This window comes from Macrosteles quadrilineatus, unplaced genomic scaffold (genome assembly GCF_028750875.1).
Source record: "Macrosteles quadrilineatus isolate MER2022 unplaced genomic scaffold, UCM_ALF_1.0 Scaffold_9__3_contigs__length_116548681, whole genome shotgun sequence".
Classification (NCBI taxonomy): Eukaryota; Metazoa; Arthropoda; class Insecta; order Hemiptera; family Cicadellidae; genus Macrosteles; species Macrosteles quadrilineatus.
Genome location: NW_026542602.1, coordinates 113,783,003 through 113,795,922, shown reverse-complemented (window position 1 = coordinate 113,795,922; position 12,920 = coordinate 113,783,003). Strand labels below are relative to the sequence as shown.

Below are 12,920 nucleotides of genomic sequence, written 5' to 3'. Positions count from 1 at the left end.
TATCCGTAGTGGCTCCGCCAATGATCACAAAAGTTACCACCCTTATACCATCCTTTATTGCACAGATTAAAAATTATACAGCGATTAAACTACAATTAATTCTATATATAATTCAGTTTTAAAAATCTTTGTACAACTAAATCTAGAGTTCTACTGGACCGATTTTATTAATTAATGGGTCGTTGGAAAGCTTAGGTCGTGTAGATTTGCAAATAATTATGAAAGTTTGTTTTTATTATGATTTATGGTGAAAAATTTCAAAAAAACATGTTTTCCATAAGAAATACATTGAAAACGGTGTTTTTCACACTTTTTATTTGGGTGCGACTTTTAGCTGCCTTTTTTAGTGTTTCCAAGAAGTGTATGGTATCAATTTGTAGGAAATTTTATTCTCTTTCAGAATATCACCTTCCACTTTGGTCGATTTCCTCACTATTTAAAAGTTATTTGCAAAAAAGCTAAGCAACCTCCGAATTTATAATAATGAGAAAATATTGAGTTTGGGATATTTTTGTTAAACTTTGTACAACTAAATCTAGACTTCTACCGGACCGATTTTGTTAATTAATGAGTCATTGGAAAGCCTTACTCATGTAGATTTGCAAATAATTATGAAAGTTTGATTTTATGTAATATTTGTGGTGGAAAAATAAAAATAACAAAAATACATTAAAAACTGTTTTTTTAGGTTTTTATTTTCAAGTTTATATTTGTAGTCAGCTTTTGGCTGCCTTTATTAAATAATTTCAAGAAATACACAGAAGGTATTTGTAGGAAATTTTATCTTCTTTCAGAATATCACGTACATTTTCTACGATTTACTCACCATTTAAAAGTTATTGTCAAATTAGATAAGTGACCTCCAAATTTTTAGTTGTTAAAAATACTGAATTAGGGATATTTTTGTTAAACTTTGTACAACTAAATCTAGACTTCTACTGGACCGATTTTGTTAACTAATGTATCGTTGGAAAGCCTAATTTGTGTAGATTTGCAAATAATTATGAAAGTTTGATTTTATTAAATATTTGTGGTGAATAAAGAATAAAAAGCAAAAATACATTAAAAACTGATTTTTTTTTATAGTAAATATTTTAAAATTTCAATTTATAGTTAACTTTCGGTTGCCTTTTTTGAATATTTTCAAAAAACGCCTAAGAGTACTTTGTAGCAAATTTTATTTTCTTTCAGAATATCACCTTCCACTTTGGTCGATTTCCACACCGTTTAAGAGTTATTTGCAAAAAAGCTAAGCAACCTCCGAATTTATAGTAATGAGAAAATACTGAGTTAGGGATATTTTTTTTAACTTTGTACAACTAAATCTACAGTTCTACTGGACCGATTTTATTAATTAATAGGTCAATAAAATCTGTGTATATTTCCAAATAATTAGTAAAGTTTGAGTTTTATTTATTTATGGTAGTAATACGTTTGCCGGTATGAATAATCTAAAAATGTTATGGTAGTAATAATGGGTTAGCCAGTATGCATCATCTGATCATATGGAACACATGTATTAACCTATAGTTTAACAGCTGATCTTTTTATTGTTATTTTCTTGATTTTTCTTTGTTTACATTTAGTTGTTTACTATTTGAATTGGTGGTTGAGGTCCGTAAAGTGTGTTTCTAAAGTGATGTTTTTAATCTGTACCATTAATAAGTATTGGTAAGTTAAGTGATGTATGGATTTCATAACCAAAAATTTTAAACTGCCAATTATAAATTATTCAAATTTAATTTATAATTCACAGTTTAAAATAGTATTTAATATTCGTTATTTTGAAATGTTAATTATAAACTCAATATTTTACATTAGTTTAAAAATGAATAACTTTACTCTTCACTACATGGTTGGTGATGGAAACTGTTTCTTTAGAAGTGTCTCATTTTTATACCATACATCTCAATCCAGATACAGTGATATACGATCCACGGTAGTTGATGAAGTCGTCAATAACTGGGACTACTATTGTCCTTTGATCGTAGGGGATAAGACATATAGACTAGAAGTAAAAAACGCGACGGAATACAGAAATTTGATGACCGAAGATGGGGAATACGCCGGTAATGTCGAAATCGAAGCTGCAGCAAGAGTTTTTGACTGCCAATTTAAAATATATGCTGAGAAATTGGATTATTTTGTAACGGTTGGTGAAGGCACAACGATCTATAAACTACGATTCTCAGGAAATGTGGATGCTGGGCATTACGATGTTTTGATAGACAATAGTATGCCTGAGAATCAAGAGGATATAATCTTACCAAAATCAAAACGTGGCCGTGCATCAAAAATATAGAAAAGTAAAACATGTTCTGGCAGACGTGAATCAACAGCTCATAAAAATAAATTGAAGAAACCAAATTATAGTATAGATAAAGATTTACTCCAAGGGGTAAAAAAGTGTTTATCAAGCAATCAAAAGGATGGAGAACCAGAAAAAGAAAAAGAAACAGAACAAGATAGTCTGACCAACACTTCACTCAGAGATGATGCAACTTCCTCAACCTCCTTAATTTGTGTATTGGGAATGCCAATACACAAATTAAATTTAAAAATTGGAGCTGTAATAATGTTGCTACGAAATCTTAACACAAAACGGGGGTTATGTAATGGCACACGATTAATTGTTAAAGAACTCAAGCCAAATTAAATAATTGCAGAGGTTTTAACTGGATCAGCAGCACGTGAAATTGTATTCATTCCAAGGATTGACTTAGCACAGACGGACACAGATTTACCATTTGTTTTAAAAAGACGGCAATTTCCTTTAAAATTAGCGTTTGCTATTACAATAAACATAGCGCAAGGCCAGACATTGGATAAAGTTGGGATATACCTTCCAGCACCAGTATTCAGCCATGGACAATTAATTGTATGTTGCAATATCAAGGGTTAAAAGGTTTGAAGACATAAAAATTAAAATTATCCCTGGCAAAGAACAAGGAAGATTATTAAAACAATCAGATGAAGTCTTTACAAAGAATGTTGTTTACAAAGAAATACTGTAAATAAAATAATTTTGTAAAATTTTATTTGTTTTTCATTATTTTACTCTTTTAGAAAATCAGTTTATTTTCTAAACAATTTCATTCTTTAAAAAATGTTCAGGTACTTACAAGGGCATATATTATGTACTACTGTACTTTCTAGGGACCGTTGTATTTATTAACTACAACGGGCTCTGTTGCTAGTACTAAATAATGGTGTAAATACCTGCATCTATGTGATCAATGTGTTTCTAAAATGCAACTGGTTTCGACTCACAAACTAGTCATCGTCGTACAATTAATACCCCCGCTGCAGCAAACTTACAGACTAAGCGAATTTCCATTTGCCTGATTGGATTTACACTAAAATACCTATATCCTTTAATAAGTACTTAGGTTTGCTGCAACAGGGAAGGTAAAAAAGTGTTTTTTGTAAAATTTTAATAGTTTAGTGAAAGTTAACAGTTTAGAGTTTACTTATTCTTTCATGTTTTTCAACCTTCGCTTATTTTGTGAAACTTGTGCTCAGGTCTAAAAGAGTTACTTTACACCCTAGTGATGAAATATTATATACTATTTCCCTTTCCTGTAGCAGGAAATCTTACTAACCTTACTAGTAGTACTTATTAAATATAATGTTACTGTATTTTAAAAGGGAATAAATATAACTAGTTAATGGAAATATTTTAGTAAAAAACAAACAGGACAAATTGAAATTCGCATAGTCGGTTTTAATTATAGTTAATAATATGCAAAATAAAACATTCAAACTGTCATGGTTTTATTAAAATTATGCATATTTAGCGTGGATGGAATTAAGTTAACTCTAAATGTGTGTAGAATTAAGTTTTTGCAGGGAAGGAACAATCAGAGCACTCTTACAATGGGTACATGGTTTTAATAGTCTTTATTGTTGGGTACGGTACTTGTTAACACACTCACTCCTGCTTGTCTGGAGACTCTACATACAGAGGAGTGTGACGGCCGGTACTGAACCTGTTGAGACAGCAGAACTATTGCTGGCCCCTCCACCCTCCTCCAATCATAAAACCTGTACCAATACTACTGTGACAAAACCTGTAATTGAAGATGCTGAATAGAATAGTTTATGTTCAAAAAATAATACCCCTTATAAACCCTCTGATTGTTCCTTTCTTAAACTATTTGTATGACAACTACTATAAAACTGACTAAAAAAATCATTTATTTAAATATTAAGTAATTTTCAACATGATGGTTGAATGTTGAAACAAAACAAATGTACACAAAATACTTTTCACACACTCAAGTTTCATTGGAATGGAAAGTCAGAGACTTCAGTCTGTTTGCTAATGCACACTGTTTATTCTCTCATCTCTCCTTCCTCATCGTCCTCCTCAGCACCTCGAATGTATAATACATTGTTGCATCGGATCAGTATTTCTCCCAGCTCGCCTGTCTGTTTGCCATCCACCCACTCTTCTGTGCTGGCCATTTGGAGATTCATATAGCTGTCTACCGACACCAAGAACCCTCGGTATTCCTGGCCCCACTTCAACTTCACAATTACAGATTTCCCCGTTAGGCTGTTGAGGAACGGCTTTGGGTTTATGGGCATAGTAGTCGCCATCTTGATGTTTTGTAAGACACAGTGTTCAAATACTGAAACAAAAGTATTTGTAAGTTTGATTACCAGCAGTACTGGTACATATATCCAAATTGATTTTGATGAAGAAGCTTCTTTATTAAATATAGGTTTGTTCAGTTTAATAGACCTAAATTCAATAAATACCCTAGCCTATATCCAGTGCTTGATTTAAAAAAATGACAGTAACCTACAGGCAATTATGACCCCCCCCCCTCAAAAATTGTTTACCTGTGTTGAGTATTAGGAAAAAAGAAACATTTCAATTAAGTCAAACTTGTAACTTGTTTATGAACGTAATAAAAAGCATTAGGTTTTAAACAAAATACAGTATTACTAGGTTAATTCAAGTGATATTTCTCAGAATATGTTCCAGAACTTCAACATATTTTTGTCACATTCCTTTTCTCTCGATCTCTATTTACTGTCGACAGCTAGCGCTGAGCGGTGTCCAGAAACCAGTCAGGAGTCCGCTTACTTTTCTGGGTCAAACCAGAGGAGATCCATTAAGTTTAAATACAATAGGCCAGCGACTGTCAGTTTCTGTTGAACACAACATGTCCATGATCAAAATCATATTTATTTGGCTCACGGACAAAAAAATTAGGAATTGTTTTTATGTTTCCTAATGCCAATATTTTTATCTTTCCAAAAGAGTCCAAAAGAGCCTACCGCCGCACATCAAGCACTGCCTATAACTATTTTTTTTTAGAATGACACAGAGTATAATTTATTGTTTACACATTTGATTTGGATGGCAGTATGTAACACGGTATTACACTGTCAGTATAATACTTTCCTCAGCAGGGGATATAGTAGTTTTGTCTTAGAGAAGTCTTTCAAATTCATTAAATGCCCAATTTTGTTGATTAAATTCCATATTTTTGGAACAATTTTGTTGGATGGTTCTAATATCTTTTGAATATGCTTCTTGAGTTTTATATAAATATTAGAGTGGAGTTTTGTTAGCCTATTGAAATAAATAAGTGTGAGAAGTAAAATAAGGACTGTGGTAAGGTTAGGCAATACATAATCCTACAAGTCACAGACATTTCTACAGCCTAAAGGCAGAAGCGGCTGGTAAATCTGACGTTTAGCAATGATCGCTCTACTAAGCGTCTATCGCTCGGGGCTATTTTGCCAGAAGCGTCCGGTACTTGCGATTATTTGTTCAGCGAGTGGTTTTCTTAGGTGGCGAAAGTAGTGCTGTATATGATATGAGCTGTAAGAAGCAAATAGTGAAGTATTTCTTAGCTGAGAAATTCGACGATGAAGAGATTTTAGAAATGTGCGAAGCCAAGGAAGAAGTACATTCTATGTTTTTAAAGAGACCTGAAGAGCAATATTATATTATTAATAAAAAATCACTTCCTTTATCTAGAAAAGTGGGGTATGCTAAAATGGCTTCAATAAATTTATTATCTTCTTCACTTAAATCCCCACTTTGATTGTAACATGTCACTAAACTTAGAAACTGGGTCAAAAACACTAGGCCTAGGCCTACTTAAAAAAAATAGAACAGTCAACAACAAAACACATGTTCTTCTTCTAATAGACGCTAGTGGCTCAGTTACATACGCTGGCGGCTGTAGTGATAGACACTTCTGGCAAAATAGACTAACCTGAAACAAATAACAATGCTAAGCAGTGGGCAGCGATTGACACGGAGTGATCATCGCTGAGCGTTAAGACGTACCAGCCGCTTCTGGCAAGACAGGCCTTAATAACTATGACTAACCTTAAAATAACAGTACAGAACGTGTTGTAGAAGATAAAAGTCCAAGCAATCAATTTGTAACAAGACAGGATGGGATGATTTATTGATACAGTAACATCTTGTAAAATTTGACGTGTTGTTCCTATCGTCCAGTGTGGGAGCGGAAATGCCCAAACTGCTAAAAAATTTTGGTTAAGCCAAACTGCTCTCAAAACAAGGTTGCTTAAAATAAAGAGTAATTTTGACGAGCGAGGGCGGAAAATCCAATTCACTGTGAAAAAATACTACTGTGTTAAAAAATATTATTTATCATTTGGCATTATGCCTTGAACATTGAATTAATGTTAACTTTTACATTTTTTTGTAAAATAATACACCTACCGGTACCGTATATAAATTAGATCAACTAAATCGTTTTGAGAACCAAGCTTCATTTTCATATTTTGAATCAATAATGTATACTTCACTTTGAAATTGCTGGACTCGGAAAAGCTCAAAGGTCTAGGAGTTCTTTGTAAACTTGACTCGACTCGAATAGTAAATTCATTATTGGCACACCCTTAAATATTTATTATTACAGTATTTTTGTAAACACTTATTATCTCTAGTACATCCAACGACTGTTCTAACTCCTAAAACCCACAAACAACTTCATCATGTTTAACTGGTAGGTACTGGTATCTGAAAGATTTGGTTGAGATTCACAGATTAAGTGGACATAAGTTAAAGACTGTAATAAAAAGCATTAAATAAAATAACTTAATTTACATACAGGCCTACTTGACTGTACTAATTTTGTTGACACTATTGTGAAGAGACATAAAAAAATGTGGGAAATTGTGTCGGAGAAGGTGATCAAGAGAACCATAATAATTTATATATCACTAGCTGTCCATAAAAGTATTGGGTGATGAATTTTGGATCTTTTTTGAAATTATCTGTGTTAGTATTTTCTTTTTATTTGACTGTTTTATTAGATTTTTAGGTGTCTATTAAAAATTAGTAATTTAAATATTTAAATCACTCAATACTTTCCTGGCCTTTACAAAGTTAATAATGTTTTAAGAGTGGCACATAATATTCTTTCAAATTCACCTCTGACCCATAATTTGTTTTCCAAACTCCCAAGACTAATATACAAAAAAAAGCTCCTAACTTAAAAGACATTCTTTCAAAGCCCTTAACTACCTCCCACTTCCCAACCATCAGCAAAACCTTCGGGCTGTAATCAATGCAACAAACCACGATGAGCCACTTGCAAATTAATCATCCCATCAAAAACTTTCACAAGCAGCCAAACCAAAATATCTTACAACATAAATAGTAACATCACTTGTGACTCTACTAATGTAATTGACCAAATTTCCTGCAAAAATTGTCCTAAAGACTACATTTTGGCAAAACCACAAATGCTCTTAGAGTTTGTATGAATGGCCACAGATATCATGTAAACCATCCTGATAAACAAAAACCTGTGGCTATTCATGCAAGAGAGCATTCTCAAAATTTTCAACAATGTTCATTAAAAAGAATAAGAAAATTGGCAAAAGACGCATCAGACTTAAAATAAAGACAGCTTGAGCAAGCTCATCAATTAATAGGCCTACTTAAATCTAAAACACCTTCCGGTCTAAATTTGATATAGTATATAAAACATATTTTCTTTCTTTCTTTCTATCAACATAAAAAAGTTATGTCATTTTTAGTTAGGTGTTCAAATTACAAGTAATTTAAATATTTAAATTACTAATTTTTAATAGACACCTAAAAATCTAAAATACATATAATTTATAAAGAAGTAAAAAAGAAAATGTTGATAGAAAGAAAGAAAGAAAATATGTTTTATATACTATATCAAATTTAGACCGGAAGGTGTTTTAGATTTAAGTATTAATTGATATGTATTTTGGATTTTTGCTAAAACAATCTAATTCAGAGTGTAAACACTTCTATTTGTTATTGTTTGTTTGTTCCTGAAGAAGGCTAATGCCAAAATATAGAACTTTTTTTAAAAAGTGTGTGATAAGTTTATTTTGGAAAATGATTTAGCCGTTTGGCAATATTAATCAGTCCTTAAATAAATTTTAAGCCGTTTGAGTTTGGTTGGGTTATGTAAGATTTGCTTACGGTATTTTATTAGTGTTAATTTGTTGTTTATTCATTTCATTAAAACTACACTATTATCACAATTGGACCTAATGGTTACATGGTCAAAACCTAAGCTAAGCCATTCGGTGAAGTAAAAAGAGAAGAACAAAATGAATTCATTCTTCATTTTTCATAATCCAATCCAGTCCAGATTAAATGTGTCCCCCGACCTAGAGGTGTTTATTAATCTTAATTACATTTAAATCAAATATTTCATTTAGCTTTCTTAAATTAACGTATTTACCTTTCTAATTGTGGGTTGTAAGGGTAATATTTACTTCAAACATAATTACTAAAAAGTGCAGCAAAAGAGTGTAACCAACAAGTATAGATCAACCACTATCCAAGCAGTGGGCCTTAGTTTAAAAAAATTAAAATTTTTCCACATAAATAGTACAGGCCTTAGGCTTACTAAGTGCCAAATTCTAATTTAGCCTACTTCTAGAGGTAAGAAGCCTAGATCCTCTTAACTCTAAAGCCTGGCGCACACAAGGGACTTTGAGTCTAGCAACAGTTGCGCAGGAGTGCGCACACAGGCAACTGTTTGATACGGACATTACAGTAAGTTATGGATTTCAATGATACAACAATAGCATATAGCCTACTCTGTTATTGAAAATTTGTGTGCAAAAAAAGAAGAGAATTAGATTGTTCTAATCTTTTGTAACTTCTAAGGATATCTCCTCACACAACTTCTTCTGAAAATTAACAACAGAATAGGCCTAGTCTGTCAATGCCTTTAAATGTAAAGGCGGCCTATTTTCAACTTCATCAATTGAGTAATTGTTCAATGTCCTCAGAACGCACACTGAGACTGAGGGACACTATAAACTTAGTCGTATGTGTAGGCCTAAGCATCTAGACTTATATCAATGGATACCAAGCCTGGAACCACAGTCCCACGACATTGTGAGTCGCGGAGCTGTCTCTGGAAAATTGGGTCCCCTCAACATTTGGGTCCAGGAACAACAGTTGCAATAGTTGTGCGGCTGTCCCTCGACTGTTTCCTTGGTGTGCGCACTCCAATTTAAAACATTTTGGTCTTCTAACTGTTGCTAGACAAGTCGCCTGTGTGCGCCTAGCATAAGTCTTTTTAAAAGAAAATTTCAATGCCCGCTAACTTAAATCTAGGCTAGGCTTACCAAAGAAAACACATAAGTTAGGCCTAATAAAATAGCAGATTTAGACAAATTAAACGACATACAATTTTATGTCAATATAACAAAGGTATGCTCTGGCTAGAATATTGAAAATTAATAAGTCAAGTTTTGTGGACCTAACGAATTAAAGAGAACCACTCCTAAGATGTTAAAGAGAAGACTTTTCGAATGGCTTCTTCAGCATCCATTTTATAATATGAGTGAGTTCAAGGCTTCAAGAATTTTGAATTGTAAAGCAAGATCATCATTTCTTACATATTTGTTTAAATCCAACCTTAAATATTGTACAATAAAGACTCTCTCTCTCTCTCAAGGGTACTACTGTATTAGGATCCAGTGTTTAATTAACTCTTAATTTAGTCTCAAGCAAAGGTTAGCCTGTGTGGGAATAAATTTACTGAACTTAAATTGTTGAGTACAGCGCCTCTTTCAAATATTTTAAGTAGTATTCACGAAATGAAATATAATCAACAAATCAACCAAACACCTATAAACAAACCAATAATGTATTATGCAAAATATGATAGACAAGTAAGTCTGACTTCGGTCTTATAGGTTATGTCTCTCACTACCAAAGAATAGGACACAATTACAGACAAAATCTTACCAAAATAGTTTCCTGTGGTAGGTTTGGTATCCAAAAAGCTGTTACTAGTGGATTATTATTTGACCAAAAACACGAATGGGTTAAGACTAAATGAGCGAAACACAAACAGTAATTGAAAATAATGCTGCCGGTATTGCAAACTTCTATCTATCACGAAGAAGAAGAATGAACCAAAACCAATGAACCACCGGCCCGGCACCGCGAAACGAAACAACAACAAAACGTGCTTTGAACGTACAGGGAAGGAGAAGAAGAACGACGTTAAGAAGATAGCTCAGTGAGAAGACTAGTGTTTAGCTGGCACCATAGATAAAACATACTCCCCGCCTTATAACGGCATAGCTTATAATAATTGCGAATATGTTTCATAACTTATAATCGTGAAAATGTGGCATAGCTTATAATGGGAAATTTAAATTTTTGCATAACTTATAACGAGCGGGAATAACGTCATCACGGATGGAACAGCTGATTGATCCTCAGTTAACAAACAAATTATAGTACGATGGACCTCAAATTATCGTATGGCCTAGCAGCCGCTACTCGGCAATAAGAAGTTGCGTAAAGTGCAGCCAACGTACCTGACAAAACCAAACGTAATTCACACTCCTGACGGCCAAAGAATTTATATTTTATTATTAGCTATTTAACTTTATGTCTATCACAGGTAAATTCGTACATTAAGTACCTAGGCTAAATTCAAATTAAGCTAACATTTAAGTAAGTAATACTGCATATTGTAAATTTGAATAACAAGGTCTAGGAATAGGATTACTACATAACTTAAATACCCCCGCCGCAGCAAACCTGCAGACTAAGCGAATTTCCATTTCCCTGAATGGATTTACACTAAAATGTCTCCTTAAAAATATCACATTTATTCCCTATTTAAATAGAATCAGTTTAAAACATACTTAGGTTTGCTGCAACAGGGAGGATAAAAGTGTTTTTTATGTAAAATGTTAATAGTTAGTAAGAAATAAAAACATTTTCCAAATTTGGGCAAAATATGTTTATAAACAAGCAAACTACAACAGTTTACTTATTCTCCATAAGAATAACATGGGAATTTTAAATTTACAATTTTTTGGAATTTTCTTCGTAACCATTAGGCGCATTATAACGCTTCAATATACTAAATTATTTGTTTTTTTAAGCTCTACAAAATAGTTTCGAAAGAAATTGCAAAATTTTATGGTTTTTGGGTCAAAAATGGGAAAAACCCATTTTTACCCAATAAAAGCCCCCATAAACCCCCGTTCCCATGGTCCGATCATGCTGGTTCGCGAACTCGTTCGAATAAACGTAGGTTTACACGTTTGTACCAAATTTCATCAAAATCGGATCATTTTTGCTCGAGTTATCGCGCTAACGGACACATATATCTATATATATAAATATATATATAAATATATATATAAATATATATATAAATATATATATAAATATATATATAAATATATATATAAATATATATATATATATATATATATATGAATTTGAACGGATGGTGTTTTTGACCTCTAGGGACCTCAAAGCGAAAAAAAAATCGGTCCCGGGTCCAGGTCTTACCGTGAGTACTACGGTAATAGCTTATTCCCTATATGGGAAATTCGCTAAAAGTAACTTACATAAAGACATAAAGAAAAAAATAACTCCAATGAATCAACAGCATGAAGTAATTAACTTAGATAATAAAAATCAACATTTTACCTATTTTATTCCACCCCATTTCAATGTTTATTTTATAATACCATGTCATAGTTCAGAACCATATCATTATCCTATCCAAGCATAAAATATCGTATATCTGGTAGACCTGACTGAAGAGAGTGGCAGTTGCCGTTCCCACAATCACAATGCAGCATTCTCCTCAATTATAAGCTATGCCACAAAATCAGAATTATAAACTATGACTAAAAACAGGATTATAAGCTATAGAAAAAATCTGAATTATAAGCTGCGCCACTATTTGATCATTATAAGTTGTGAAACTTAAAATGTTTCACACCTTTTAATGTTTTCGTGAAAGTGTGGCATATAGGCTAGCTTATAACTGATTATAAGCTATGCTACATTTTCAGGATTATAAGCTGTGGAACAAATTCCTGATTATAAGCTATGCCATTATAAGGTATGAGACCACACGATAATTTTATATATTGTATGCACTGTGGATGCGATACTCTTGGTGTGGATTAACGTCCGCACTAGTGAGTACCGGTACTACGACTATATCCGCAGAACTATCCTGATAATTAGACCAATTCGTTAATACCAAGGCAAAATGTGGTTCGGATTCCACTATAAATTGTAGGTCCATTAGTTGCCATTAGCTGTATGGGCTATTAATTAACAGAGCTGTGTCTAAGGAATATGTCGACTTATAGTCACTAACAAGACTACAATATCGCGCCACTCATCCTACACTCATCTCCACTCCATTCGTACTTGGCTTAAAATAGGTACCATCTTTGTATGGTCACCATTATAATGAAATGTATTAAAGTATTAAAAGTATCGGACGAAACTTCCTTTTACAATAAATTGAATCATATAGGTAGGATTTTTCACATTATTAGTGCGGACTGGGGACTAACCTAATTTCCAATGAGAGCCCGCAATGGATAGCTATAATACCAAAACATACTCCCTTAGTAGATTTCTCATA

General features: G+C 32.8%; 1 protein-coding gene across 1 annotated transcript; it reads right to left on the bottom strand.

The window, feature by feature from the left end:
* Positions 1 to 4,176: 4,176 nt before the first annotated feature.
* LOC129002704 (small nuclear ribonucleoprotein F-like) lies at positions 4,177 to 10,407 on the bottom strand. Its single transcript, XM_054430707.1, has 2 exons — positions 10,250 to 10,407; positions 4,177 to 4,634 (listed from the first exon to the last, which is right to left on the bottom strand). The coding sequence occupies exon 2, from the start codon at positions 4,600 to 4,602 to the stop codon at positions 4,336 to 4,338; it is 267 nt and encodes an 88-aa protein (XP_054286682.1). The 5' UTR covers positions 4,603 to 4,634; positions 10,250 to 10,407; the 3' UTR covers positions 4,177 to 4,335.
* Between the last annotated feature and the right edge of the window lie 2,513 nt (positions 10,408 to 12,920).